The following is a 27,736-nucleotide window of genomic DNA, read 5'->3' as shown; positions in this document are numbered from 1 at the left end:
TATCCCTCCTACAGCCCCTACTTCTACTTCATCAAAATCACTCCAGTACTCGTCATCCCGTATTGAGGCTACCGTGTCATATCGCACGCTGTCTGTCTCTCTCTCTCTCTACTCTGACCAACTTTATGGGGGCTGTTGGGAAGGAGCTAGTGCTTTTCTTCATTCCCAAGCTTCCCAAGCACTTTAGAATTAGGCAAGACTTCTGTTAACTGTTTTGTAAGCACTACAAGAGTCCAGGAAGGGGGGGGGGTCACTAAATGAAGATAGTAAGTATTTAAATATAAGGTGCAAATAACTATTTAATTGAATACACTTGTAAAGGTTATTCTGTTATTTTATGTGGTTTTAAAATCTCAAAGCACAGTGAATGCAGCCTGTGCTAAAAATAGACTACAGGGATTGTGTCACCGAGGCTAGCTCAGGCTGAGCACACAAAAGGACTGAGCAGCTGTTTCCTGTCCATCAAAAGCCCATGTATACTAAGAATAGGAGTGGACAGATTCAATGCACGACATGCAGAGTACTATGGAAAACAGGTTTTTTTAGGCGAATTACTGAACCAGGTAAAATACAATTATATTGAGTGGAGTGTGGAAAGTATGGCGGGAAGGTGGGTTCATGTATAAATGTTTATAATATAGAAAATGATGCTCATGCAGCGGTATGCTAAGTCGGTTTGTCCTAAATAGGAACCTGGTCATGCAAGAAGGAAGACAGCAGCATCCCTTGTATGGCAAGAAGAACAGTTTTGGATGAGCTATGCCAGTATCCAGTGACCAAGTCAAACAGCATGTAAGGCGCGCGCTTGCCATCAGTCTAGAGGAACCAGCCACGGAAGACAGAAAGCTGGTCGGGGGGCAGAGTCATCTGCCCCCCCTCCATCCTCATCTTTGTACAAATTAAGTTATGCTTGCAAGATGAAGACTTGTGGCCCCAATTCCCTTGAGGGGTGCATTTACTCTGGTGTGAGCGTGATTAGGGGTACCTGAATATGTTTATGGGGTACCCCTGTAAGTTGGGCTACCTTTCAGGGTGCCGTCTACCCTAAAGAGGAAGTCCCCCGATTCCCATTCATCTTCTGGTAGAAGAGAGGAGCTTTTTAGAGGTTGCGGTCCTCCCCCTGATACATGTGTTGCTTTGCATATGTCTCGCAAATGAGCTCGTTCTGTTTGGGTGGACATTAGTGCTACCTCTAGATCTTGACTGCTCGGTCCTGCAGGGGTGGGGGTGGTTGCTGATGGCTTATACGGTTGCGGTAGGGCTGTGCTGGGTGTGGCTAACGCACCTACTCGAGATACATATGCTGGATCTGTGTACCCCTCGGCTGGCCTCATAAGCAATTGGTATATTCTCTTGGGTTCTTCCTCTCCTTTATCCTTTTCACCCTCATCTCCTTTCCCTATTTCGGGAGACCCTGACCCCTTCTCCCTCCTATTTGTGGCAGGTGTTTCCTCGAACATCCTCCACAAATCTAGCACTTCCCGGCTCAGGTGAGCAGCGGGGTATTAGCAAAGCCGGAACCCACAAGAACCTTTTTCTTCTGCGTATGCGTTTTTTGGGGACTGGTCAACCGTAGGTGGGGGCGGCCCTGCCGGAAAAGCCTTGGACCTCACCACAAGCATAGGGGTCTCAAGGAATATCACGCAAAGAGGTCAGCAAATGAAGGCTGGCACACTAAAACACGCAATTTCCAATAGACCAAAATAATGAACATACCCCATCAGGGAATGAGACCAGGAGATGAATTGCTAGGAGAAACAAACTTTATGTAAAATAAAGTTAGCAAGCAAAGAACTCTGCTGCCCGAGAACGCTCTGACAAACAATACACAGGCAGTACATTATAAGTGTAAAAAACGTCAGCAATTACGACACATATAGGGAACTCATTCGGGAAGCGGATTGGAGAGGCCATGTGGCACAGTTGGTTCTACAGGGGATGCCAGGCTGCAACCAGTGGCACATTGGTCCGCTGGGTTCATCCCCGCAGTGAAGGTGAGTTCAAACATGATACATTCCTGACTGACTGAACTAATACACAGTAACTGATAATATGAGAATAATGATGACCATAAAACAATTGCATGAATGGGGGTGCTTTGGAAAAACATGGGTTAATATATTGGCATTCCAACCATTGTATTCAGCCATTCTTTGATACCGGGGCCCTGCACACAAGTGTCTCCCTTTCGGGGTTTGATAAATTATTTATGTTTTCCTGATACCTCATAGCACGACCAGACATGTTGTGATTGGGAGTGAATGTATTACCATGCAGGATCCACTAAGTGTGCCTCGCTGATGATTGCCTGTTAAGAGCACTTGCCACCGTCAACCAATCTTTAATTTCCCTAAAGGCTCTTCCCTCCCCTCCAAATATTTGCCTTTTTTCGATTCCCATCTACAGCCCGGGTGAATAGACAATTTAACGCCTCTGCATTTGACATAGTCAACCACTCATCCTCATAACGGCTCTAGGGTATCTCTGAGCAGGCACTGGACTGGCTGGCCTCCTTCCTCAATGACCGCCCATCCCAGGTTATTCCGGGCTCTTTCTCCTCCCCCACCTCTTTCTCCACCTGCAGTGTCCCCCAGAACTCCTACCTTTCTCCCTGTCTCTTAACACCTATGCTGCTCTGCTTGCACACCTCATTTCCACCTTCTCCCCTAACTTCCAGTGTTACGCAGATGACACACAACTCTACTTCAAAATTCCCTCTGATCCTCTTCTTACTTCCTCCATCATTCCTGAATACCTATCGGCCATCCAGTCCTGGAGTACCTCCATTGATCTCTGCCTCCATGCCGGCAATACTGAGATCCTTCCTATTGGGACTCCTGTTCCCTCTTTTTTTCTCCTCACTCTGGCCATTTTCTATGGGCTCGTCTCCTTCATCTGAAGCCAGAAACTGTCATCTTTGACTCCTCTCGTTCATTCCTTTCTCCCTCATATTCAGGGCCTTGCCAAGAAGGCCCACTTTCAACTCCACCCCCTCAAAGGAATCCGTCCATTAGTCACTTTCACCCAGAAGCTCATTGTCTCTAGAGCTCTGGGTCTCTATAGGCTAGACTACTGCAATAGCCTCTTCCCTAATCTACCCTCTTCTTCTCTACCACCCCTCCAGCTAATCCAGAATAGAACTGTGAGACTTATCCTTGGCCTCAAGCCCAGGGACCACATCTCTCCTGCCCTAAAATCTCTTCACTGGCTCACAGTTGCTGCAAGGATCAAATTAAAATCCCTCTGCATCATCCATAAGGCTGCCTGCGGCCAGGTACCGTGCTATCTAGAACTGGCTCTCACTAAATACTCTCCCGCCAGATCTTTACACTCCTCCGGCACCAACTCTCTGTGTGTCAAGCGCTTCGCTAAACAGCAAGCTGGTGCTGATCTATTTCTTTGGCAGGGTCCCTCCTATGGAAAATCCCTCCCTTCCTCTTCGTCTTGAGCCAGCTCTCTGCATATTTTGAGAAGATCCTCAAGGCCTTCCTCTTCACCTCCTCCTTCCTTTCCTCCCTCCTCTGCTAAACCCTGCAGTTGCTGTGATTGGTGACCAGTGCCCGTATGTGTCCTCCTGGGTCCTGGCCTCCCACACCCAATCTCCCTCAGCCTCCGCCCGCTCCCAGCAGTTGCCTTGGTACCGACTGGCCTATGCCACCACAGGCCTCCACTTACCTATTTATTGCCAGTTGACCACTCTCACCCTAATCACTTAAATGCTACTCACTCCCTAGCACTTCACTCTGTGGTACTCCTAGCACTTATTCCCACTCCCTCCCTCATCTCTCTCTCTCTCTCTCTCTCTCTCTCTCTCTCTCTCTCTCTCTCTCCCTCTCGCTCTGCACATGCACATTCTGAATGCTCACAAGGCCTACTAGGTCCGCCTCTGTCTTTCATTGTTATATCTGCTTTTCATTCCCATGTTCCCTCCCTGTTGTCCGGTGGGCGCACACAATTTACTTGATGTGTACGCGCCTTACAAATGCACAATAAATAAATACATAAACTCATTATTCATTCTTACCCTTCTTGAATATAATGTAAAATAGTTCTTTTATATAACGCTCTTAATAACCGGGCACAGGATTCAAACATGTGTTGCTATGCGTCGTCTTGCTTCCAAGACAAGCGCATTTCCCCTGAGCTATCCCCCGGCCAATCAAACTTAGAACCAATCCTCAGATCAATTTGTTGATCCATCTGGGAGAGCTCATAACCCAGTTGACGCAATGATGAAGATTCTCTTAGAATAAGGTTGGACACTGTTTTGGAAAATAAAGACACTATAGCCAAGTCTGTTCTTTCAGAGTAGAAAAAATCCACTGTCTCTAAATCTTTGGTCGAAATGGCCCTCAGAGAGGGAATCCCTGCTAAAAGCGTAGCGATACCTCACCTGTTCATGACTATGCGTCTATTCTCCTGAGAAAGACATGCAACCTTCAAATTCCAGCCAGTGTAATTGCTACTTTCATAGCTGGCAGATTTTTTCCTTCAAACTTCCTGTCATTCATGTAGCGGGGCGGTGGGATGCCTATCATCCTCCTCAATGGCTCAGACTTCTCCACACCTGCTCCCAGCAAAAAACAAGCTGAAGCACTTTTAGTCTTCTATGCGGCATCACATATCAAGTTTCTAGACTCATGGGATCTTTTATCAACCTGACCCAAAACTTGAGGGAACCCGATGTCGTCCCTTTGCAAATAACTTATGCATAAGAAACCCCTTCTTGCTCGTTACTGATCCTCTCATTTATATTAAGCATGCTCAGTGGCTGCATTCCGTCACCAAAAGCAATCTTAAGATGAGGGCCCCAGTTCACAGTTTTAGACAAGCCCACATTTTCTCTCGCCGGCAATGTCCCATCAGCAATGACCTTCGCAATGTTCACCCCTAGGCTCAAAATCATCCGGGTTACATTGTGTCTGTTTTTCTTGAAAAGAGTCTGTTTGAGCGGTCAAGTCTATTTTCCCTGTTCTTGTCTTAGAAATATGTCAGCAAGTCTTACTTCTGGACCCGCAATAAATGGCTTTGTCCCAGTATCAACTCCTACTGGATCAGTCAATATGGTTTAACTAACCAATGTTGACTTATGACTCTGGGGATTCGTTGCTGCTTTCCTTTCCATTTTTTCAGGCATTTCTCGGGGGAGGGGAAGAGGTTCCATGTTAAGGGTTCCCAAACCCTCACTTTAACCCCAAAATAAAAACATCCTCCCTTGTTGCACATGCTTGAGTACCCACGGCTGGGGCCTTATGTTTGTTTTGCGAAGCATGGTTTGATACAATGCTGGCAGCTCCTGTGGCTTTATTTGCTACACTAGTAGAATTTACTCCTTGCATGCACAAGCTTCTGCAGTTTAACTTGGCAAACATTAGGTCTAATGATGCGCAGTGTGTCTTCGAATCATGCTGCAAGCTTTCAAATAGGCACAGTAGGGCACTCAAAACTTGGTTCAGCTCCAGTAATATTGGTTCTGTAGCCCCTGATACTGTCTGGTCAATTCAGTTATTCATGGAGGATAAGCATTTGTGTTGAGATGGGGCTGAAGTAGAAGCATATGACGTGATAGAAGAGTCTGAGTCTGTTTCCAATGCTTCAGAAAAGATTGTCGGGGTATTTAAGAAAAAGTCTTCCGTCCCTGATTCATCATCCAATACCTCAGACATTGCTATTAGTTCACGATCCGAGACCAGCTGTACTTGTGATGGTAAAGAGGTATTTGCTGTACTTAATTCCCTCCTTAGGCCCAAGGAACTTGGCTGCTGAGAGTCTGTTGCTGTACCCTTTTTAATTGCCATAAAATATGGGGAGATTGAGTTTGGAACCGTGAGGTTCCCTCTCATCAGAGTCGTTAGGGCCTCAATAGTCTTTTGGAGAGGCAATATAGTCTGGGCTATATCCAGTTCTTTGTGTCTCAAATCTGTAATGGGAGACAATGGAAGCAGCGTGTCTAGGGCTAAGGACATGACTGCTGAGGCATCCAGCTGCAAGATAATCGGTACCCCTCCTGCTTTGGCCCAACTCCAGAAATAGTAAATAGGTATTTTTATAATATTACCTTGTTATCCCATGGTGTTAGATGTTTGATGATTGAGCTGATATAAGTGAGTTAGGTCTGCAACATTATTTTAAAAGCTGAGTAACCAAAGTTCACAAAGAAAAGTTGATTATACTTTTAAAATTAATAAGACATTGTGAAAAAGAAACACATGCGGTGTGTACAATAGGAGGAGCACTCACCTGCTCACGGCCTCAAGACACCAAGGCATACTCCAACCACACGTGTGTCTAGGGTGGTTTTAATTGCTCTGTCCAGGTGTGCACACGGGGCGAGGAGCGCAGAGCTGCTGAGCCTCCATCCAGCATGGGAGTGTAGCAGATATAAAAAAGAATGGATGCAATTTTGTTGCATCTGTATCCCTGCAATGCAATAGTTCAGTTTCTAGTTTCTCACTAAGGGCTCCTCCAGGCAGCATTCACCCGCACCAAGGCACACTCACTGACGTGCGTCAGGGGTGGTTTTAATTGCTCAGTTCAGGTGTGGACACAGGGCGAGGAGCGCAGTGCTGCCAATCCTCCAACCAGCAGGGGAGTGTACCGGATGACAGAAAGAATGGCTACAATTTTGTTGCAACAGTATCCCAGCAACACAATAGTCCAATTGCTAGTTTCTCAATGAGGGCACCTCCCGACAGCGTTCACCGGAGCCAAGGCACACTGCAGCCGCACTCACCAACCCGTGCTCTGACGGAAGCCTGGGTGGTTTTAATTGCTCAGTTCAGGTGTGCGCACAGGGCGAGGAGCGCAGAGCTGATGAGCCTCCAACCAGCAGGGGAGTTTAGTGGACACAGAAAGAATGAATAACACTTTGTTGCAACTGTATCCCTGCAATGCAATAGTCCAATTGCTAGTTTCTCACTGAGGACACCTCCAGACAGCGTTCACCGGCACCAAGGCACACTCCAGCCACACCCACTGATGCGCATGATGCAGCGCATCGCGGTGGATTTAATTGCTTAATTCAGGTGTGCACACAGGCCGAGGAGCAAAGAGCTTCCGAGCCTCCGGCCAGCAGGGGAATGTAGCGGATGACAGAAAGAATGGATACAATTTTGTTACAACTTTATCCCTGTAACACAATAGTTGAAATGCTAGTTTCTCACTGAAGGCACCTGCCAACAGCGTTCTCTGACAACAAGGCACACTCCAGCCACACTCACCGAGTTACTGTTTGGTTGATTATGACATGCTTGTGACCTAACTAGTTGGGGAAGCAGGGTTCAGAAACAAAGCACCCAAACAGTTCTCACCCTTCCTCACAGAACAGGTAAAACTAGTAATCTTCTCTTTCAACATAACTTATGAGATACAATGTGGTGCTGTGCAACAGTATTCTCAATCCCCTTTATAGTTTATATGCCCCATGTATCCTATCATTGGTGCTCAAAAATATGATTTTTTATGTAAATTGATGATGCAAGGCTCTATGGAGGATCATGATACGTATTAGTGCCACACGCATCAAAATAAATAAAAATCTTTAACGTTCATTCTTTAACAAGCCACCTCTACTTCTCTACTCCATGTGCATTCATTAACGATCCGCTCTACTTCTAACCTCCTTTTCTCTTTCTTTATTTGCAATTGCTTTTCCCGCTCTTCTTCTGCCTTTCTCCTTGCTATGTCTCCTGGCTCTTTCTGTTTTCTTTTCTCCCTTTACTCTCTTTCATGTGCTTCTGCTTGCTCCCTTCCTTTTTGCAGTCTGTCACGGTCCTCCTTTTCCTCCCTTTCCCTTCTATACACTTCCTCCATTACCTCTGCCCATGCTGTAGCTTCCGCCTGCACATTTTGGCTACTTGGTCTTTTCTCCCCCACATGCCCTGTCTCACTTGCTATTTTACCATCCAGTTTGAGTAATATTTGTCCGCTTATCCATTCGTTTGATACTATCGATTCGTGGCCTTCACTAGGCCCTGTTTTCCCCAGGTCGTCTCGAAAAAAAGGGAGGAGCTTAGAAGCAAGCGAGACAGAGACTAGAGCCAAGAAATGTGCTTTTCAAGAGCGGTAGAGGTTAAGATGGACTTGCCACGTTTAGACGATGAAGATGGGGAAGGTATACAAAGAAGGATAGGGGTACTATATATGAGCAGGAGAAGCAGCACGGCTGGTCCGCAGGCAGACAGGAGTGCTGAACCCTCAGTGAGGGGAAAACTCATTTTGTGACAGATCGAGTAAACAGAAAACAGTGGGAAGATACCACGCTAAGGAGGCTTTGATGAAGACAGACAGGGGAAAGTGAAAGCAGTCAGTCAAACAAACTTTTATTTTGTTTTGACCTTCATGTTCCAAAAATCATTATAACAACATTTTAAAAGTACTCAAAATTGCATATTAAAATAAATCTGGGAATTAAAAATGAACATGAGCAATAATAAAAATGACACTTAGAAGACTGTTGGAATTTTGAATGTTTAAGAACCAAGAAGAAATTGTTCTTGCAACCTTGGATATGTCATACATAGGTTACCGTACTACTGGGTCCAGACTTCAAAGCCTTATTTCTCTGTGACCATGCCATGTAAATAAAACTAGCTGCCCCATAAACCACATGAGGATGCAAACATTCTGTTAACAATCTTATAGCAGGAATTACACAATGATTGCCTTCATTATTCTAAATAGGTCACAAGTACATACATCTCAGTCTATGGGTTCTACAGCACCTTAACATAAAATGCAGCATTGTTTCCATATAAAGTTCACACATTGGGCAAAGGTATACCCCGCCCTCTCATGGTTCTGCAGGCAACTGGTAAACAATCAAGCTTGAATCGTACATACAAAGATTTCTCAAAAGGTTAAAGGAATATCATCCAAATAGCCCTTGAATCCCAGATACATCTTACTTTTGAGATATTCAGCACCAGATTTTAACTTTAGATCATCAGCTATCAAACTCTGGAACATGATCATCTTCGCTTTGGTTTTCAAGGTACTCACATCCACTTCCCTAGTGTTTTAGGGTTTGTTTCACAAATCAGGCATGTCCAACTGGAGAAGACCTGACTTGACATATGTAAACCAATTTAAACTTCTCCCCCCATTTAAACTCACGACGTGGGGCAGGGCATTCCTGTATTTCTCCAAGCCCTAGCCAGTCCATACTCTTGCCCAGAACAATATTGGTTTAAACACAATCTGGGCCGATGCTCGGATATTATCAAGTTCCAACTGGACTAGGGCAGTCGGCGGAGACACAGGCAGTAGCATCAATTTCTTCAAAAAATTGTTTTCAAAAGAGAGCTTGAGCTGGTGACACCAGCATCCCTTACCTAGCAGCTACACAATGGAACGCCTTGCCACCCGCACTCTGTGGTGAAAGCTCACACCTAGCTTTCAGAAAAGCTGCCAAAACACTACTCTTCACATAACCACACCACACCTCAGCTACCTAACCTACAACTGCCTGAATGCATAATGTAATGTACTGTTTCATCTAAATGCATAATGTATTGTACTGCTCCTGTAACTAAGTGTAACTACAAGTACCAGCACCTCATTGCCTAGGGGCTGACTGTGCGCTATACAAGTGTACAAAATAAATAAATAATAAATAAATAGTTTTCACCTCAAGCTTCTGGTTACAACCTGACCTTTCGAGGAGCCAAGAGTGGCACCGGTTGGCCCCACCCATAGACACTCCTCTATTACTGTTCTAGCATTCATCGGACCAACGGTCTCCCCCTGCCTTCACTACAGCAGTCCATATCCAGATTCTATCTCAAGCGGGACACAGGACCTCTCTTTCCAGTCCAACATGGCACTCTGGGATCCTTGGTCACATCTGTCAAATGATCACCATTTCACCGAAAATCTACATCATTTGTTCCATGAGGTTCACGTTCTCACCTCGCGTTCAAGTTTACCACTTAACAAGGGTGTAGGAGGAGGATGGTGCAGGATTAGCCAGTGCCCCATCAGGGCTCAAACTTCAGTGGCCATCTTCCACAGGCCTGCTAGCGCCCTCCACCCATTGAGCAAGCCTAATAATAAGAAGCAGACTTCATGCATTTGTTTGCATCTAAACATGTCTTTTAGCTTGTTGCATAGCTTTTAACCTCTTGTGGAAATTTGTTTGAAATCTGTAGCATGCACAGTTTTCATATGAATTAAATATTTGGCTATGTATTATAATTTATGTTCCTGCTTGTTATATTTGTGTACCTTTTACGGAATTAGCTTGCATTCTGAAAAAAAGTATTTAAGTGTATTCACAAAAACTTTAAAATAGTTTTAGAAGTTTTGTAAACATACTTATATTACAGCTGAATGTTCCGGGTTTAACTGCTAAATGTTTGGTGTGAAAATGAATGAAGCTGTATGTAAATGCGTAGGCAAAGTTAAGGAAAACAGGGATATGTGAAACATTTGGTAGATTAAGAGCAATACGTTTATTAAAGGTTTCTGTAAAATGTGTACTCCTACGTCCCGTCCCCTTTCCTCCATATTTTTGGGACATTCCATCCTGTGGGACGGGACCATATCGCTTTTTGTAAAAAAAAGCATCTAATTGAAAAATGTGTCCTTCTCTTTTTTTGTGGGGTGCCATACGTGACCCTAGCCCCGCCCTCCTTAGGTCCCGCCGTGCATCGCCCTTCAGTTCTTTTCTCCACGCAGTCAGGGCTGGATGCACTAGAATCACTGGGAAGACATTTTTCTTCCTGTTGTCCTTCTCTACTGCTCCGGTTCTGCAGTCGTGTAGTCCTCCGTCTATGCTGGAGCATCTGGGATTTGCCCCTTGTTCCTCTTGCGAGCGTCGCTTCGCTAGCGCGGATCCCCATTCTCTCTGCTTGGAGTGTCTGGGACCGGATCACCGTTGGGACTCGTGTTTCTTCTGTGATTCGTTCGGTCCGGGCACTTCAACGACGTCTTGTCGGTGGGAGGAGATCTTCCAGAAGGTTCCTCCATCGCATTTCCAACTCTTCATCGACAGAAAGAAGAGATGCCCGGTAAGTTCCTTACTTTTCAGGGCACCCCTGCCGGGGACTCCTTCCTGTGGGCCTCCAGGTCCGGGAGGGCTTCAAAAGCTCTGCTACCAGGGTTCTCCCTGAGGTGCCTCGCAGGCCTAATAGGCGTACCAGGGTTTTCTCAGAGGGTTTTCGCGAGGGGCCTGCCTTTACCGGATCACGATCTGAGGTTCACCGATCAGGTGCTAATAGCCAGCATAGTCGTGCTGAGGCATTGGGTACCGGAGTTCTCTCCGAGGACTCCTTGTCAGGAGCTTCCCACACAGAAACTGGGGTGCACCCTGAGACCTCTTTTGAGTCTTTCTGTACCGAACCACAGTTCAAGGCCCCTCTCGGGGGAGCTATTAAGACCGGACTCTGTTCCGAGGTTACTCTTAACGAGGCTAAGGTGTGTACCAACAGAACTGAGAGGCCTGTTAAGGTCTTGTCTGTGAGGTGGATTCCTCAACTTTCCTGCGCTCCATTTTTCCTGCGGTGTCACTGGTTCTGTTAAGGGGGTACAGGGAGAGGTCGTCGACTGCAACTCCTGTTACCTCAATGCCGAGGTTCCTCCTTTAGAGACTAATTCAAGGGACAGGATGTCCAGTAAACATCCAAGGCCCCATATACCCGCTCTGCCGAGGATCCTTGTGTCAAGGCTAACATTTCTGTCAAGTCCCCTGACCAATCTGTGGAGTCAACTGCCTCATCTACACATGTGACGCAGGTCTCCTCAGATGTTCACAAAATGGCAGGCCTTCCTGCGTGGTCTACGGTGGCCATTTTTGATTCTTCCCTTCCATGGGAACCTTCTTTTCTGTGGGCAACCTTTTCCACGCAACAGTGTGAATCCGTTCCGCCCTTCCTATTATTGGCGTGCACGGATGCCACTTCCACATTCGGTCTCGCTTCCTCCTACATCTGCCCCATTGGTCTATGTAGACCCGGTTGGTGACCGGCCCTCTTTGCAGCCCTCCCCACTGCGTTCGTGGGGTTATGCTCCTCATGAGAGGACTCTGCTCACTTCAGCGCCTAAGGTCTCGGCACAGGATGCCTTTTTTGGGAAATTTCATAGTCTAATGAACTCTGATCCCATGAGGGAGTACTTTAAGGGCCTCTTTAGGGAGGGAAATCTGCCCTCAGACTCCCTTGTCTGCCCCGACAGTTCCTGTCGTGGTGCCTGTCGCCCTGGCGGAAGCACCTCCGCTGCTTCCCGGCCCTCCTCCGGCTCTTTGCCTCTGCTTCCCTTGTCACCATCCCTTGTCACCAGTGGGCAAGACTCCAGCAGAGCGTGATGTCAATCTGACACCGTCGCAGTTGGGGGATCCGGATGCTCAAGACAACCTTTTGGCAGATCAGGACAGTGAGGACCAGCCCCGCTCTGTGCAAGCATTTCATGACCGGGTACTGGACATGATGTCACTCCTTGACATACCAGTGTCTGAGACACCCGCTACGCAGGAAGGGGTGCTTTCAGGGGCACTAACATTGTCTCCACAGGAGCGCACCGGCCTGTTCCTTCAGAGGGACGTCCTGGCCGAGGCCCGCAAGGTCTGGGATAAACCCCACACCGGGCTGCACGTAAATGAAAGGATTGACACCCGTTACAGGCTTCCCATCTTCGAGGAAGTAGCCTTGGCGACATACCCGCTCCTGTCCTCGACGGAGGTAGCAGCCGCCACTTTGCAATCCAAGCCGGCCTCTGTGTCTTCCGCAGCTGCAGCTCAAATTCTGTCCAAGGAGGACAAATTGCTCGATTCCTTGGGCAAGAAGATTTTTGCCACTTCGGCGCTGCAATTGTGTCAGGATAACACAGAGCTCATCCTGGCGGCGGCGAATATGAAACTGTGGTGAGATTTGGCTGACTGCCAGGAGTTCATTCCTGTTGACAGGTTAGAAGACTTTAAAGGCGGTTTGTCAGATGCCAGGGTGTTGGCGCAGGATATGCTGAAGGCTGCTGCGCACCATGTTGACACCTTGGCTCGTTGCCTCATGCTGGGGGTGGACACCTCTCATCAGGCTTGGCTTCATGCAACAAAGTTTTTGAAGGAGATCCAAGATAAAGTTCCGGACCTGCCTTTTGAGGGCAAAGAGTTGTTTCATTCTTTAACAGATGACAAGTCTCTGTCGCTGCTCGTGAAAGCGCCAGACAAAGCTCAGATATCTGGGTTCCTATCTCGATCCTGTTCAGGCTTCAGAGGGTTCCAAGACTGCAGGTCGCGCAGGACTCATCCTCCGCCGGCTAACTCCCGCCGGAGGCAGCAACATGGCCGGTGTTTCACTCGGTCGTCATCCTCCTCTTTAGGGACAGGTAGTCTCTCTGCCGAAAAGTCTGCAAAATTATATTTTTTGGTGCTCACACGAGACTCCGGTGGGAGGACGTATCTCGTCTCACCTGGAGGCGTCGCAAACCATCACCGACGACTAGTGGGTTTTGTCCATCGCTCGGACGGGCTTCTGCTTCCCCCTCCACACTATCCCAACCTTCAATCCTCCCTTTCAGCAGTCGGGGACGTCCTCCCTCAGAGCCGAGATCCAGAAGTTTCTAGATCTCGGGGCTGTGGAACCAGTTCAACCTTTCTCTTCTCCAAGAGAAATTCAAGATGATTACGCCCTGACAAAAAAAGTCCTCTCTTCAGAAGGGCGACTGGCTCAGCGTTGTGGACCTTCAGGATGCTTATATGCACATCCTGATTTGGAGCCCACATCTGAAATATCTGCAGTTCTTCTTCTGAGATGAGCACTACCAGTTTCGAGTGCTCCCTTTTGGTCTCAGCTTGGCGCCGCGTATCTTCACGAAGATAATATCAGTTATCGCAGCTTTTTTAAGGCTACAGGGTATTCATGTGTATCCATATTTGGACGACTGGCTTCTGTGCAGCTATTGTCCGGTGAAAGCCTCGAGCAATCTTCAGTCTCTCCTTCAGCTCCTGTTCAGTCTTGAGTTGTCGTGAACTGGCGGAAATCCTCCATGACGATCTCTCAGGACCTGACATTCCTGGGTTTCCGTTGGAACACGATCGACTGCAGAGTGTACTTGATGGTGGACAGGATGGCGGATCTGTTAACCACGTGTCAATTCTTCCTTCAGTCAGAAAGCATGTCTGCCTGGTGGTTCCAGAGGCTTCTGGGCCTCATGGCCTCATGCGTTCTTGCTCTTCCCCTTGCACCTCTCAAGATGCAATTTACGCAGTTGGCTCTTCGGAGCTCCTGGTTTCTGACAGAGGACCCAGACACCAAAATGGTTCCAGTTCCACTCTGCATTATGACAGATCGCCTATGGTGGTCTCTTCCAGCAATCTGTCGGTGGGTGCGCCTTTTCAGGAGCCCTCCCCTCAGGTGACCATTATGGCAGACTCCTCCCTTATCCGGTGGGGTGCGACGATGGATCATCTTCAGGTTTTCGACCTATGGTTGCCACAGGACAGACAATTTCACATGAATTATCTGGAGCTTCTGGTGATTTTCCTTGCGCTCAAAGCTTTCAAGCCAGGGATTGTGGACAAAGTGGTCCGCATCCGCACGGACAATGCGGTATCCATGTTTTACGTCAACAAGCAGGGGGGTACCAGGTCACCTCCCCTTGTAGATCTAGCCATTAAGATATGGGAATAGGCCATTCAGCACAGTGTTTTGCTGTTGGTGGTACACATTCCGGGCCAGCTGAATGTAACAGCAGATTCTTTCAGTCGTGAGCAGTGGTCAGCTACGAGTGGGAGCTGAACACGGAGATCCTCTCTGGCCTCTTTCGCCATTGGGGCACTCCAGTAGTGGACCTCTTTGCGACCTCATGGAACAGGAAACTTCCTCTTTATGCTTCCAGGAATGGGCTTGGAGCCTCTTCCCTGGGGGATACTCTCGAGATTCCTTGGCACAATATGAGGGCCTACGCCTTCTCGCCTCTTCCTCTGATTCACCGGGCACTATGCAAGCTCACGAACACGTTGAATTGCACTCTCCTGTTCATAACCCCGTGGTGGCTGCCAGATTCTGGTTTTTGGAGCTTCAGCATCTGCCAGTCTGCTCGCCGATCAGGCTTCCACTGATTCCCAACCTGCTTCACCAGAGCGATCAGCAGATGGGGCACCCCTCCCCACCATCTTTCAGTTTGGCGGCCTGGTGCCTGAGTTCAAATCTTTAGAAAGATTCAATTTGTCAGCAGATAATATGCGTATCATCCAGGTGGCTAGAAAACCTTCAACCAGGTCTCAGTATAGGAGCAAATGGCTCTGTTTCCGTTACTGATGTTTAGCAAAAAAGCTAGACCCCAGAGAAGCTGCCATCGATACAGTGTTGTCCTTCATTTCTCATCTGCCAGCTTCGGGCATGCATGTCTTTTCTTGCAGGACTTATTTGTCGGCTATTGCCTCTTACCTGTCTTTGGACTCTTGCTCTTTTTCTTTGACAAACCCGGCATTAAAAGGCACTTTGGAGGTCTATTGCACCTGTATCCACCTGTGCGTAACCCGCATCCTAAGTGATCGGAATGTGGTTCTTACTGCTTTATGCCATAAACCCATTAAGCCCATGGCTACGGTGGATTTGAAATTCCTTTAATGGAAAATGGCTTTTCTGATTGCGGTGACTTTGGCAAGGCGTGTAAGCGAGCTTCAAGCCTTGTCTGAGAACATCCATTCCTCACCTTTCACAAGGATAAGGTTGTCCTACGGACCAATCCTTCTTTCCTTCCAAAGGTGGTATCCGATTTTCATCTGAACCAGTCTGTTTCCTTACCAGTCGTTCCCAGAACTGGCCTCAGATGCCGAGAGGGTTCTGCATAATTTAGATGTAAGGCAAGCTCTTACGTTTTATTTGGACAGAACATCTAATCTTCTGTGCTCTTCCCAGCTCTTGGTGACCTTCGGTGACCCAAAAGGAAAGCCGGCCTCGAAAGCAACTATCTCCCGATGGATTTCTTCCTGTATTTCACAGGCGTATACCATTCAGGGCCTTCAGCCTCTGTAGGGAATTCATGCCCATCTTGTGAGGGGCAAGGCAGGTGCCATTGCCTTCCAAAAATATGTTCCCCGGGAAACCATTGCCAGAGCAGCTACGTGGGCTTCCCTATAAGCTTTTGTGAAACATTACTGCTTAGAACTGAGCTCCAGGGCTGAATCTCAGTTCGGTCAAGCTGTTCTCAAAAACCTCTTTCAGTAAAGGAGTTCCATCCACCCGTTATCCTGTAAGGAGTGCTTGGTAATCTCCCAAAAGTATGGAGGAAAGGGGACGGGACGTAGGAGTATAACAAAGTTACTCACCGTAGTGACTACCTTACTCCTAGTCCATAGTCCCCTGTCCTCCATACGCCCGCCCGCCATCCCCTCTAATAAGTATACTCTATTATTGCTTAAATGGTCTCAGACCTGGCGATAGAAAAGGACTGTAGGGTAATGCGCGTGTCACAGCTAAGGAGGGCGGTCTTACGGCCGCGTGCAAGTACCCCGCGTAAAAAGAGAAGAAGGACACGTTTTTCGATTTGATGATTTTTTACAAAAAGTGCTCCAGTCCCGTGCCACAGGACGGAATGTCCCAAAAGTATGAAGGAAAGGGGACTATGGACTAGGAGTAAGGTAGTCACTACGGTGAGTAACTTTGTTATTTCCTCTCGGGCATGGAGTTGTAATGTCCTCTCTCAGTGCACACCCCTGACAGACACTCCCATGTCCCCTTTCTAGTGTTGTGGCGGGCTGCGTCCCTCCCTGTGAATTTAACGGCAGGGTTACTGCCTTGCGGGCAGCATTGAGTTGAAGATTAAAGAAGTCACAGCTACATTAATGTCTCCTGTGTTTTCACTGCTACACCATCATTGTTCGTAGTGTTATATTTGAATCCGCAAGCACGGATTGAACATTGGCGATGAAGGAGGTCTCATCCGCGCAGCCTCACTGGAAGAACAATGGTTCCCCCCCTGGGTCCGCGCAGCCTCGCGGGAAGACCAACGGTGCCCCCCTGGGTTGGCGCAGACTCGTGGGAAGACCAACGGTGCCCCATTGGGTCCGCGCATCGGCATCCTGCTCTTGCCGCTCATCGGCCTACAGCCCGCGGCTGTAACGTCACACTGGCACCAGGACACATCTTTTCCTCGCACGTCGAGTATAGCAAGCTGCAGCCACACAGCACCTGGCAGCAGCACCCAAACATAGTACACGTTGGCAGGCCTGGACAGCTCTGCACGCCCTTAAGGCCACATTTTCGCACGGCGATGCATCTGGTCCACCAGCATGTGTAGCGACATCCTTCCTTGTACCGCCACAGAGGAAAGCTGTTCATTTTGGCCGCAACTTGTGTCCCACATGCTTTCAGTGCATCGACACAGAGGAATTTCAGAGGCCTAACAGAAGCAGCCAACTTCAGGAAAGCACATGATTTGGCAGGCCTATAAGGACAACGCCACCACCAATATAAGCACGTGAAGCACCAAGCATCTGCAAACACAACCAGCCTGGCGCCTAGGTGGAACAGGTGGCTCAAGGAATTGAATATTTACATTGATGCAATGCCGACTCTGAGCCATACTGTTACACTCTCTAGGTCCCGTTGTGAGAGACATTGTCTTTGAAATGCCAGAAAACTCGACCGACACTTTCCAAGGCATAATTGACTCACTGAATACTTATTATGTCCCGCTAAAAAAACGTAGATTACTAGCGCCACATTTTCCACACATCTACGCAAGACAAAGGGGAAAGCATGAACAACTTTGTTATGAGACTGAAAAAAAAGGTGAAATATTGCGACTTAGACCGCTATTCCAGAGAGGAAGTGCTAAAGTCATTGGCCATTGCAGGATGCAAATCACCTGATTTCAGAAAGAAACTATTGCAGAAAAGCAGGACCCTTGAGGAAATTCTTCAACTCGCCAGAGCAGACTCATCATTGTCCCTGCAGACGGAATCACTAAGCAACATCAAAATCACACAGACTGCGTCATCAGCATCCCTATGCCCTGTATGCACATCGGAATGAAGCCAAGAACAGAAGAAATGCTATATATGTGGCTACAAATTCTCGCACATCGGCCCATTCCCAGCCGTAGGCCACCACTGTGAAAAGGTGAAGGGGAAAACCACTTCCAATCGGTGTGCAATAACTTCAAGTTCTTTCAAGTTCTTTCAAACAGCCGAGAGTAACAAAGACACTAAACGGTGGGAAAGTCCTCAACCAAGAACAAGGTGATCTCCTGTGCCGAGCAGACACACCTCACACAGCAGAACAAGAGACTCTGCTCCCAGGGACAAGCGACGTGATGACAGAAGAGGAGACGCTGAGCAGTCCAGATACAAGAGTGAATCACACAGGTGTGCACCGCGACAGAAAATAAGATACCTGGAAGCTTTGCTGAGAGGGAGGCATGAGTGAAATTCATCGTCATCGAGTGGCAATTGGAAAAGAGGATACATACACGCCATAGAAAATACAACAGTAACCCAATACAGCCCCACCCTGATGCTGCAAATCAATGGACAAAATTGTGAATTCCTTATAGACACCGCAGCTATGGTGAATGTCACCAACGAGGAGATCTACAAGTCCCTTAACTACAAGAAAGAACTAAAGAGGGCAGACATTGATATATACCCATATGGCACTAACAAGCCCTTTGACTGCAAGGGAATGTTCAATACCATGTGTACATACAAGGACAAAAGCCTGAAGACCATGACATATGTAGTCAATGGTGAAGTTCCAGGTGTAAGCATTTTCAGTTTCCGCTCAGCCATCCAGATGGGCCTGGTGCATGTGATGTATCAGATCATGTCATCCTACTCTACCAGCCCGAAAGAGATGAAGACGAAAATGTTCCCATCAATATTCAAAGGTCTCAGAAAATTAAAAGGGAAGCCAATCAAGTTGCATATTAATAATCACATTCAACCGATAGCCCAACATTACCAGGGAATACCCTTCAACATTCAGAAGCATGTGGAGGACGAGATACAGTCTCTACTAGATCAGGATCTTATTGAACCAGCCTCGGGACCCACCCCCTGATTGTTCCCCATTGTGCCCATACCAGAAAAGGAAAATATAAGCATTTGCATTTGTGTGGACATGAGAGCACCCAATACTGCACTAGAAATAGAGTGACACTTGGCGCCCCGGATGACCGACATGATGCACTTGTTGCATGGAGCAAAAGTCTTTTCCAAGCTAGATATAAATAAAGGCTATCATCAGCTTGAACTACATCTGGACTCTCGTTATATAACCACTTTCTCCACACAATTAGGGCTTTTCAGGTATAAACGACTATTCAAAACGAAAATCACCAGATCATCAAACACATCCCTCATTGCCTGAACTACAGCAATATTTTAATTTTCGGAGCGACACAAGAAGCACACGACGAAACGCTCAGAAGGGTGTGTATGTCACTAGAAGATGCAAACTTAACACTGAACGCCAACAAGTGTGAACTCAGCAAGTGGACGCTCAAATTCTTTGGGCATATCTTCTCGCACAAAGGTCTTCAACTGGACACGGACAAGGTACAAGCGCTCGTAGAAGCTCCCACACCAACCTGGGTGTCTGCTATCAGAAAATTCTTAGGCATGGCGAGTTACTGCACCATGTACATTCAGGATTTCCGCTTACTTACAGGCAAAAGGCACACATGTTCTTGGTCAACTGAGTGTGAGGAATCATTTCAAGAAGTTAAAAAACGTATTGTCTCTGCCTCATGCATGGCCTAATACAATCCAGAACTAGAAACCGAATTGACAGTTATCGCCCGCCCAGTTGGCCTGGGGGCAATCCTAGCGCAAATAAAACCAGGTGCATCACCAACATAGGCAAGACGTGTAGTGGCATATGCAAGTCGCAGTTTATCTCCAGCTGAGTGTGCCTATTCGCAGCCTGAGAAAGAGAGCCTTGCTGTTGTATGAGCGTGTGAACATTACCATCTGTTCTTATACGGTCGACCATTCACCTTTGTTATGGACCATCAAGCCCTCCCAACCATATACGGTAAACCAACGGCCAAAATGCCATCTCGAATCGCAAGATGGGGACTACATTTACAAGAATATTCCTTTACTATCATCCATCACCCGTGGAAACACAGCATTCCTGCTGACTACTTGTCTAGTTATCCTTTACCTACCCAAGATGAGACAGTCCATTAAGGCCAACCAATACGTAAACTACCTTGTGAGCAATGCACTGCCGAAGTCAATCACGTTGCTGCAAATACTAGAAGGCACGAAGAAAGACCCGCTGCTCACGACAGTACGGAAGTGTGTGACATCTGCCAAATGGCATCACAAGAACAAGCACAAACAGCCCCTGTCAGCAGCAGAAGAGAAGTAATTCCCGACATTCCGCCTCATAAGACACACCCTGTCCGTCTCCCCGGAAGGGCTACTATTAAAAGAAAACAGGATAATCATCCCAGCAAGTTTACAAGACCAGGTACTTTCTTTGGCACCCACGGGACACTGTGGCATCGTGTCTACGAAGAGACAACTCAGAACCAAAGTGTGGTTCCCAGAGATGGACGATAAAGTGGAACAGACCTTAGGGAAATGCATAGCGTGCAAGGCAGTTGCACCGGGCACATTTCCTGAACGCCTAAAAATGACGACAATGCCATTGCAAGTGTGGGATGAAGCTGCTGTCGACATGTTTGGTCCGCTGACCAACGGCAAATGCGTACTGGTAATAATGGACGAGATGTCTTGATTTCCGTAAATTCATTTGATCCACTCCACAAGTGCCCAGGTGGTCATTCCAGCGCTAGACATTTGCTGACTATGGAATCCCGACTATTGTGAAGTCAGACAATGGATCCCCATTTAGTGGGCATGATTTTGCTATGTTTGCAGAACACCTTGGTTTCCAGCATCGCAAAATCACACCTCTCTGGCCACAGGCCAACGGAACAGTAGAAAGATTCATGGGCAACTTAACACGTACCCTTCAAATCTTCTCCATCACCAGGGGATCGTTCACAAAGGCCATCTACACACTTCTCCGGGCCTACAGGAACACGCCACACAGTTCCACTGGAACATGTCCATCAGCACTCATGTTTGGTTACGCGGTAAAAACCACCCTCACAATCCCAAAAGCATGCCATCCAGCAATGGTGCAGACAAAGCCCGGACAACAGATTGTGAGAGCAAACGCAAAATAAAGGAGTATGTTGACCACCGAAGAAAAGCAAAACCCAGTAACTTTCAGATAGGGGATCAAGTACTTGTGCGTCAAACTCAGGACTACAAGGAAATCCCTGCCTTCAAAACAGAACCCATGACCGTGACTCACATCAAAGGCACCATGGTAACGGCTGCCAGTCCCACCGGCACTGTCACCAGAAATTCCTCATTCTTTCGGTCTTTCGAAAGTGAGCTGACTCATGAGAGAGATGAATCAACAAACTGTGAGGACTCGTCTGATGGAGACTCTGAGTATGGAAGGCGATTTGGACACTGATGACAGTGAGAGTGATCATAATGGTAGAGGCACTCCTCCCATGCAAAGCCCCTCTCGAAGGGTGTTTTGCAAACCATCCTTATGGATTGAAGAAATGGGTTAAGTGCCCCAGTCCTTTGCTGAGCAAGGGGGAGATGTAATGTCCTCTCTCTATGCACACCCCTGACAGACACTCCCCTGTACCCTTTCTATTGTTGTGGTGGGCTGTGTCCCTTTGTGAATGTAAAGGCAGGGTTACTGCCTTGTGGGCAGTATTGAGCTGAAGATTAAAGAGGTCACATCTACATTAATGCCTCCTGTGTTTTCATTGCTGCGCCATCATTGTTTGTATTTTTATATTGAACAGGAGTTACTCCAGAGCAAGGTACTTTTTCAGAATACCAATTTTGCATATTAGTGGGTTTCAGTGAATATCGTTCTGCCTACTCTGGGCTTTGCATTAGTTAGGGTTAGGGGCACATCTTATTTTCTGGTATTAGTCTGAGACAAACGTTTTTACTTCCGGTTAGTGTGCCACATCTCTTTGAAAGGAGTGTCCACAAGAGTTGGAAATAGGTCATTGTAATAGGTCATTGTAAATTGGAATTTGCGGTTGAATACAGCTTATGCACCTCACCACCGAACTCATCACACAGCTAGGAAAAGTAATCCTCTACTTTCGAAAGAGGTGCGTGGTACGATATTGGCAATAAAGATGAGGAGAGTACAAATGACCTCGTCTATTCTGCTCTATGCTGACATATATTTTAGTTCCAAAGATTCTTTACTGACTCACAGGAAAAGAAGTTGATGCCTGGAACAGATAACTTGCATTCATTGGCATTGTACACAGAGCTGGGGAGTCCCTGAGCACTGTGACTAAGAGGCATCTCGGCCCACTTTTTCTGTGGCATTATTGGATATTTCTTACATTTGGAATGTAACCGAATTTGGTTTGTTGGACATCAGGAATTCATCCTTTTGTACCATAGGTGATGAGGACTGATCTGTCTCTTGGTGCAATAGTACATGTAAATTCGTATATGCTAAATGCCTATTGTTTTATTAACCTTAGAAGAATATAAGGAGAAGCCAGTATTTGAACCTCTAACATGCAGATTGGTGGATCTCCTCTGGGTGCCTGAACCAACCAAGAGGGGTTAGGGGGAATGGTTGGGGGAAGGGAGTTCTCGCTTGACAACATTTTAAATATATTGGGTTAATTGAGTGCATTTTCAGCACACCTGGTTTGCAAAATTTGGGTAATAAGACGAAGTTTGCAATGGGTTCACCAACATTGCACAGGAGCATTTTCCATGTCCTTGGCCACAATATGTGCCAGCATGAAAAACATTTACATGCTGGCTGTGCCTATCCGTGGAGTATGTGCCAATATATGCCAGTATTACTGTAGAAGAACCTAATCTTGTTTGCTTTACCAGTTACTGTCATAGAGCAACACTCATCATACAGTCCTCAACCTTGATTCTCAGTTAAAAGTGTTATGTCACAGTGAAGATTTGTCCAGACTGTATCCACCAGTGTGTGCAAGTACCACATAGGTACACTCATCATGTTTCCTTCATCCTTGATGCCCAATAAAAAATGGCATGCCACAGTAGATAAATATCCCCAGTCTAGACCACCAATGTGGGCCAGTACTAGGCAGGAACACTCATTATCCTGCCTTCACCCCTGTATGACATTTTTTACTGGGCATCAACTTGCCGTCCCTCTCCAGACTTTTCCATTCCCTGCTAAACCCCAATCAGAGGCCTGCTCCAGGGCCTAGCACACATCCATTAACATTCACACATCATCATTCGTTCTTCATTCACTCTCACATTCACACACACGCATTAGCATCAAAGGCAGTCATTCTTCGTTAACTCTCACATTCACAAACACGCATCAGCATTTATAAAGCATACATTCTTCATCCACTCATGCTGACCAACCATACGGCATTCATACCCTTTCTCATTTACACATGCACCCAAATGACATACACTCTCTCAATCACACACCCACTTACAAACACAAGCTCCTGCACACACTCAAATATATATATTTTATTTTCTTACCGGCCACCCGCTCTGGATTCTGATTCTCTTGGCCCTATGCTGCCTGGTATGAAGGGCCTCCAGCTCCCCCGCACCATGAAAAAGGAACCAAGGAACATAGAGTGCTTCTTGGCTCTTGCATATGCACTGCCGAAATGGATTGCCTCCATCTCCACGCCCCTCAACCCCTGGATGTGCACAGAGGTGCAAGTGTCCCCTCGCACATTCAGGCCTGCATTACACCAGCCTGCATCCCCAAAGGCCAATGGAAGGCTGGTGAAGCAAAACACAACCACCTTTCCTTGGTTCATTGGACATGCATGCTGGAGAACTGTCAAAGAGAAAGCCTTTACACTGGGCTAGCTTAACTCACCCATAATAGGCAAGGATACTAGTGGGTCGGCACCCCCTCACCCATTATGGACAGGCCACCATTGGGATGTTTTAATAAAGCCACTTAGCTATTTGAAGAAAAGGGAGCTTTACTCTGTGTAATTTGAGTTTGAATAATACTGATGTAATGTATAATCTAATAAAGGAAAATGTTACTTGTAGAATGGAGTCTGATCAACGTGTAGAGGAATCGTGTACAAGAATGTTTTTGTGCATGCTTAGAGAACTAAGAGGCAATATTTAAGTGTACTTGTTTTTAGTAAATTATGCCTATATAGACATTGCAACATAAAATATATGTTGATATTAATTATAAAGTTAATCGTGCATTATGTTCTTCTTTTCTCCTAGGTGGATGCTCATGGAAACATTCTGCTAACAACACTAGAGATTCACAATGAAGTGGCAGGAAATGAGATTACAACCAGTGTCACTGATTCTAGGAACTCAGCAATATCTTTTGACAACTCAGGAATTCAGTGCAGAAAACAGAGCATGTCTCGAGACAACTCAGCACACCGCTCATTCGACAGGACAGGCCCCCACAGCAAGAAACACCATTTACGGCGGAGGTCTTCACAACTGAAAATTAAAATCCCAGATCTGACTGATGTGAATTCCATTGACAGATGGTCACGACTCATATTTCCAATCACGTTTTCTCTCTTCAACCTAATATACTGGCTATATTATGTCAACTGATTGACCCTGGTACCTTATGGAACATGGCATTTCCTCCACTTGCCTGTCACATGTGAGTGTACAGGATTTTTAGAAAAATCTACATACCTATATCCATGCTTGGGTATGTATGGTACAACACATACTTGTGTGTGTGTGCACTGCAGATGATCAACTTTGGATTCAGCAGATTTGGTCACTTTAATGCAGAGACTTTGTCAAATATTTTTCTACATTCATGAGCAGCAGTGGCCTGGGAAAGATGATTATGCCTTGGAATTTAAATTGATGTGTAATATGCAGGCACACTATGGAGATAGATTTTGGCTGTCAACATATGGATCCTAGCATAGCGCTGCAGCTAGGGCCTTGAATCAGTACATTTATACACATTGAAATGTTAAAGTTGTATTATAAGAGACAAAGTAATTCTTCTCATGTATAAATTATGTGATTCGTTTTTAGACCCGCACCTCCTTTGATGGACGATTACTTTATGATATATGTTAGGGAAATCTGAAGCACACGCTTGTACCGATACATTATTACAAAAAGCTAACCATTCTCAAACCACGCATCTTCCCAAGTTCATTCAGCAATTAATGAAATGTGATTTTTAAGCACTATAATGTACAGTATATTTTTTCACTAGGGCTGGTTCCGAGTGTACCACTGAAATGTGTCCAATTCAAGCAGACCGCATGTTCTGAACGTGCTTTAAAGTGTAATTGTGGAGGACCAGTGCTGCAATCAGTTCAAAAGCACATCTCTGGCACTGAAGCATATAATAAAATAGCGGACGTTCACTTACACCCCAGACATGTGCTAGCAGAAGAGAATTCACACCAGGGGCCCACATTCTCAATGACACCAGAAATAATTAAGTCTCAGGATATTTGCTACTCCCACATGCCATCGATTTAAGTTTCTCATACAAATGCGTTCACGTTAACTCTACCATCTTGCAGCAGTGTATGTTAATGTAATGTATATTTGCATAATATGCATTTATATGTATATTTTATCAAGATGTTTTCTTTTGTGCTTGCAGTTTTGACGGCATGATGTGTCATACATAGTTCTGTGATGTTTCATTTTATTAACTAGATTGACAATTTTAATATAGCGTACATCTAAAATGTATATTCAATACCAAGGTATAACATGCACATAACCACTTTTATTGGATTGCAGACTGAAATTCAAAGTACATCTATTGTAGCATGAAACTGTCATAAGGAGTACATGATAGCACACAGTGTATCTTCTTTCAATAATTAGTATGTTCAGTATTACCTTATGCAAAGTCTGCAAGTGCAGAAACAAGTTGTGTGTATTTTGAATAAGTACCATCCTCACAATAGTTTCTAGATTTTTTTTAAATTATTGGGAGCATGAGAAGCGGTACACGTTTGGGAAACATTCATATAATGTACTATTTAGCAAAGAAGACCTTTCTTAAAAACAGAGAATATATTTTTTGTATGCAACATTTCTATCACATGCAACCAATGCTTCATAAGCCACATCTTAATAGTCAGACCATTAACCATTTTGCACCTGTGTATGTATATTCAGTGATTGCTTTTTATTAACCTGATATTATCTTTTATATTTCACATAAATAATTATAGTTGCTCATAATACATAGCATGGGTCTCTTATTTATTAACAGCATTGCCAAAACTACACGTTTTTTTCACTGTTATGAATGCAAAATATAAAGGCATAGTATGTAAGGATGATTTGTACGTTCATTTAAATATTTTGTAATCTTACCATAGAAACCAATCCTTTTGCATAGCTCACCCATGTATTTTCTCTCTGCACTGGAAACGAAGTGCAGCTTTCATCGAGTGAGAGAAATGGATGTTGTTGAATGAAGTCTTAATTATAAAAAAAGGGGGGCGTTTTAAAGGGAGCTTGGTTTTCCTTATTTATGGTGTGATTGGGTTATTTCCGTAAAATCAACTCATGTTTGAGATTTACCATCTATAATAAGTAACACTGAAACATGATTTTCAATTTGAGATGAAGTGGATGCATCTACAGCTTTTTAGAATGTCTTTTTTGGGCTTAATGTAAAAACAGCACATTACGTCATGATTGTGATTAAATTGATTTATTAGAAGTAAGTTCTTGATTATTATACAGAACTAAAGGGAATAAATGACTCTGAAACTTGCTATTCTTCAACCACATTTCAAATGTATTGTGTTCTCGCACGTATTTCTCATCTTTAGATATATCTTCCATTCCAGCTTTAGCTGCTTTCGAATATTTTTTCGGCAGAGGGCGCTATGCGTCGATGCGGTTGACTCAATGTCCCTCGAGAGTCTCCGTCTCGAGGTCAACGTCATCACGAGTATATATAACGTGCGCAGCACCCGTTAGCTTCAGTTCAATTTTTCCACGATAGCTAACGCTTCGAGAATTACAGCACGCTTCAGTGTTCTCAGAAACTGCGACATTGAGAAAGGGCCTTGTCATCGGCTGCATTGACCCCAAAGACCGGGTTTAAAAAGTTCCGTCATTGCGGCTCCAAGATGTCTATCACATATCCCCATAAAATGTGTCTGTGGTGCCTTGCTTTCGAGCACAGGACGACAGATTGTGGGTCTTGCGAGTCCATGCCAGGTAAGGCATTGAAGGAGTGTAAGGGGAATCTAGCAGTGGATAGGCCCCCTACGAAATTCTCATCCACGACACTGTCGAAAAGGCACTCGTCTGATGAGTTGAACGGTGACGTTCCTCGGAGGAAAAGGTCAAAGAAACGCTGCAGCTTCAGGAACGGTTCACACCATTCCTTGTCTTCATTGAGAAAGATGAAGAAAAGGCACCATATGACTCCTTCCACTTCCTCTGATTCCTCGCCTGAGAGAAAAATAGCCTGCACAAATAAGTATGTGACTCCTGCTGAATGGGAGGTGTTCAGGCAAAAAATGCTGCAAATCTTTGAGAAAACGGCCCGGCCCCTTCGAAGGAGAAAACGAAAAGCCATGCTCCTGTCGTGCCATCAAAAGCTGACCAAGAACAGGCCAAAGCCAAATCCTGTGCACCCTCGAGCCCCAGAGACAAGCCTGAAACCCCTCGAGAACCGCTGAGGTCTCGACTCCACGACAGGACCGTCCTAGTCTGTCAAAGACTCCACTGAGTTGGGGGTCGAGCCCCTCAAGGGCT

At 45.9% G+C, this 27,736-nt stretch overlaps 1 protein-coding gene across 3 annotated transcripts in view; it reads left to right on the top strand.

Annotated features, from left to right (window-relative positions):
• GABRB3 (gamma-aminobutyric acid type A receptor subunit beta3) overlaps positions 1-26,202 on the top strand; it is a 1,350,469-nt gene extending 1,324,267 nt beyond the window's left edge. For all 3 annotated transcript variants that reach the window (XM_069636590.1, XM_069636591.1, XM_069636592.1), the window contains one exon: positions 24,227-26,202. In XM_069636590.1, the coding sequence (XP_069492691.1) occupies positions 24,227-24,577 (351 nt within the window). In that variant the 3' untranslated portion in view covers positions 24,578-26,202. The remainder of the gene's footprint in view (positions 1-24,226) is intronic.
• Positions 26,203-27,736: the final 1,534 nt, after the last annotated feature.

The sequence above is a fragment of the Ambystoma mexicanum genome, chromosome 7p (assembly GCF_040938575.1).
Source record: "Ambystoma mexicanum isolate Mex_15411 chromosome 7p, UKY_AmexF1_1, whole genome shotgun sequence".
Taxonomy (NCBI): Eukaryota; Metazoa; Chordata; class Amphibia; order Caudata; family Ambystomatidae; genus Ambystoma; species Ambystoma mexicanum.
Note: the sequence above shows the minus strand (reverse complement) of the source record. Positions and strands in the feature narration are given on the sequence as shown.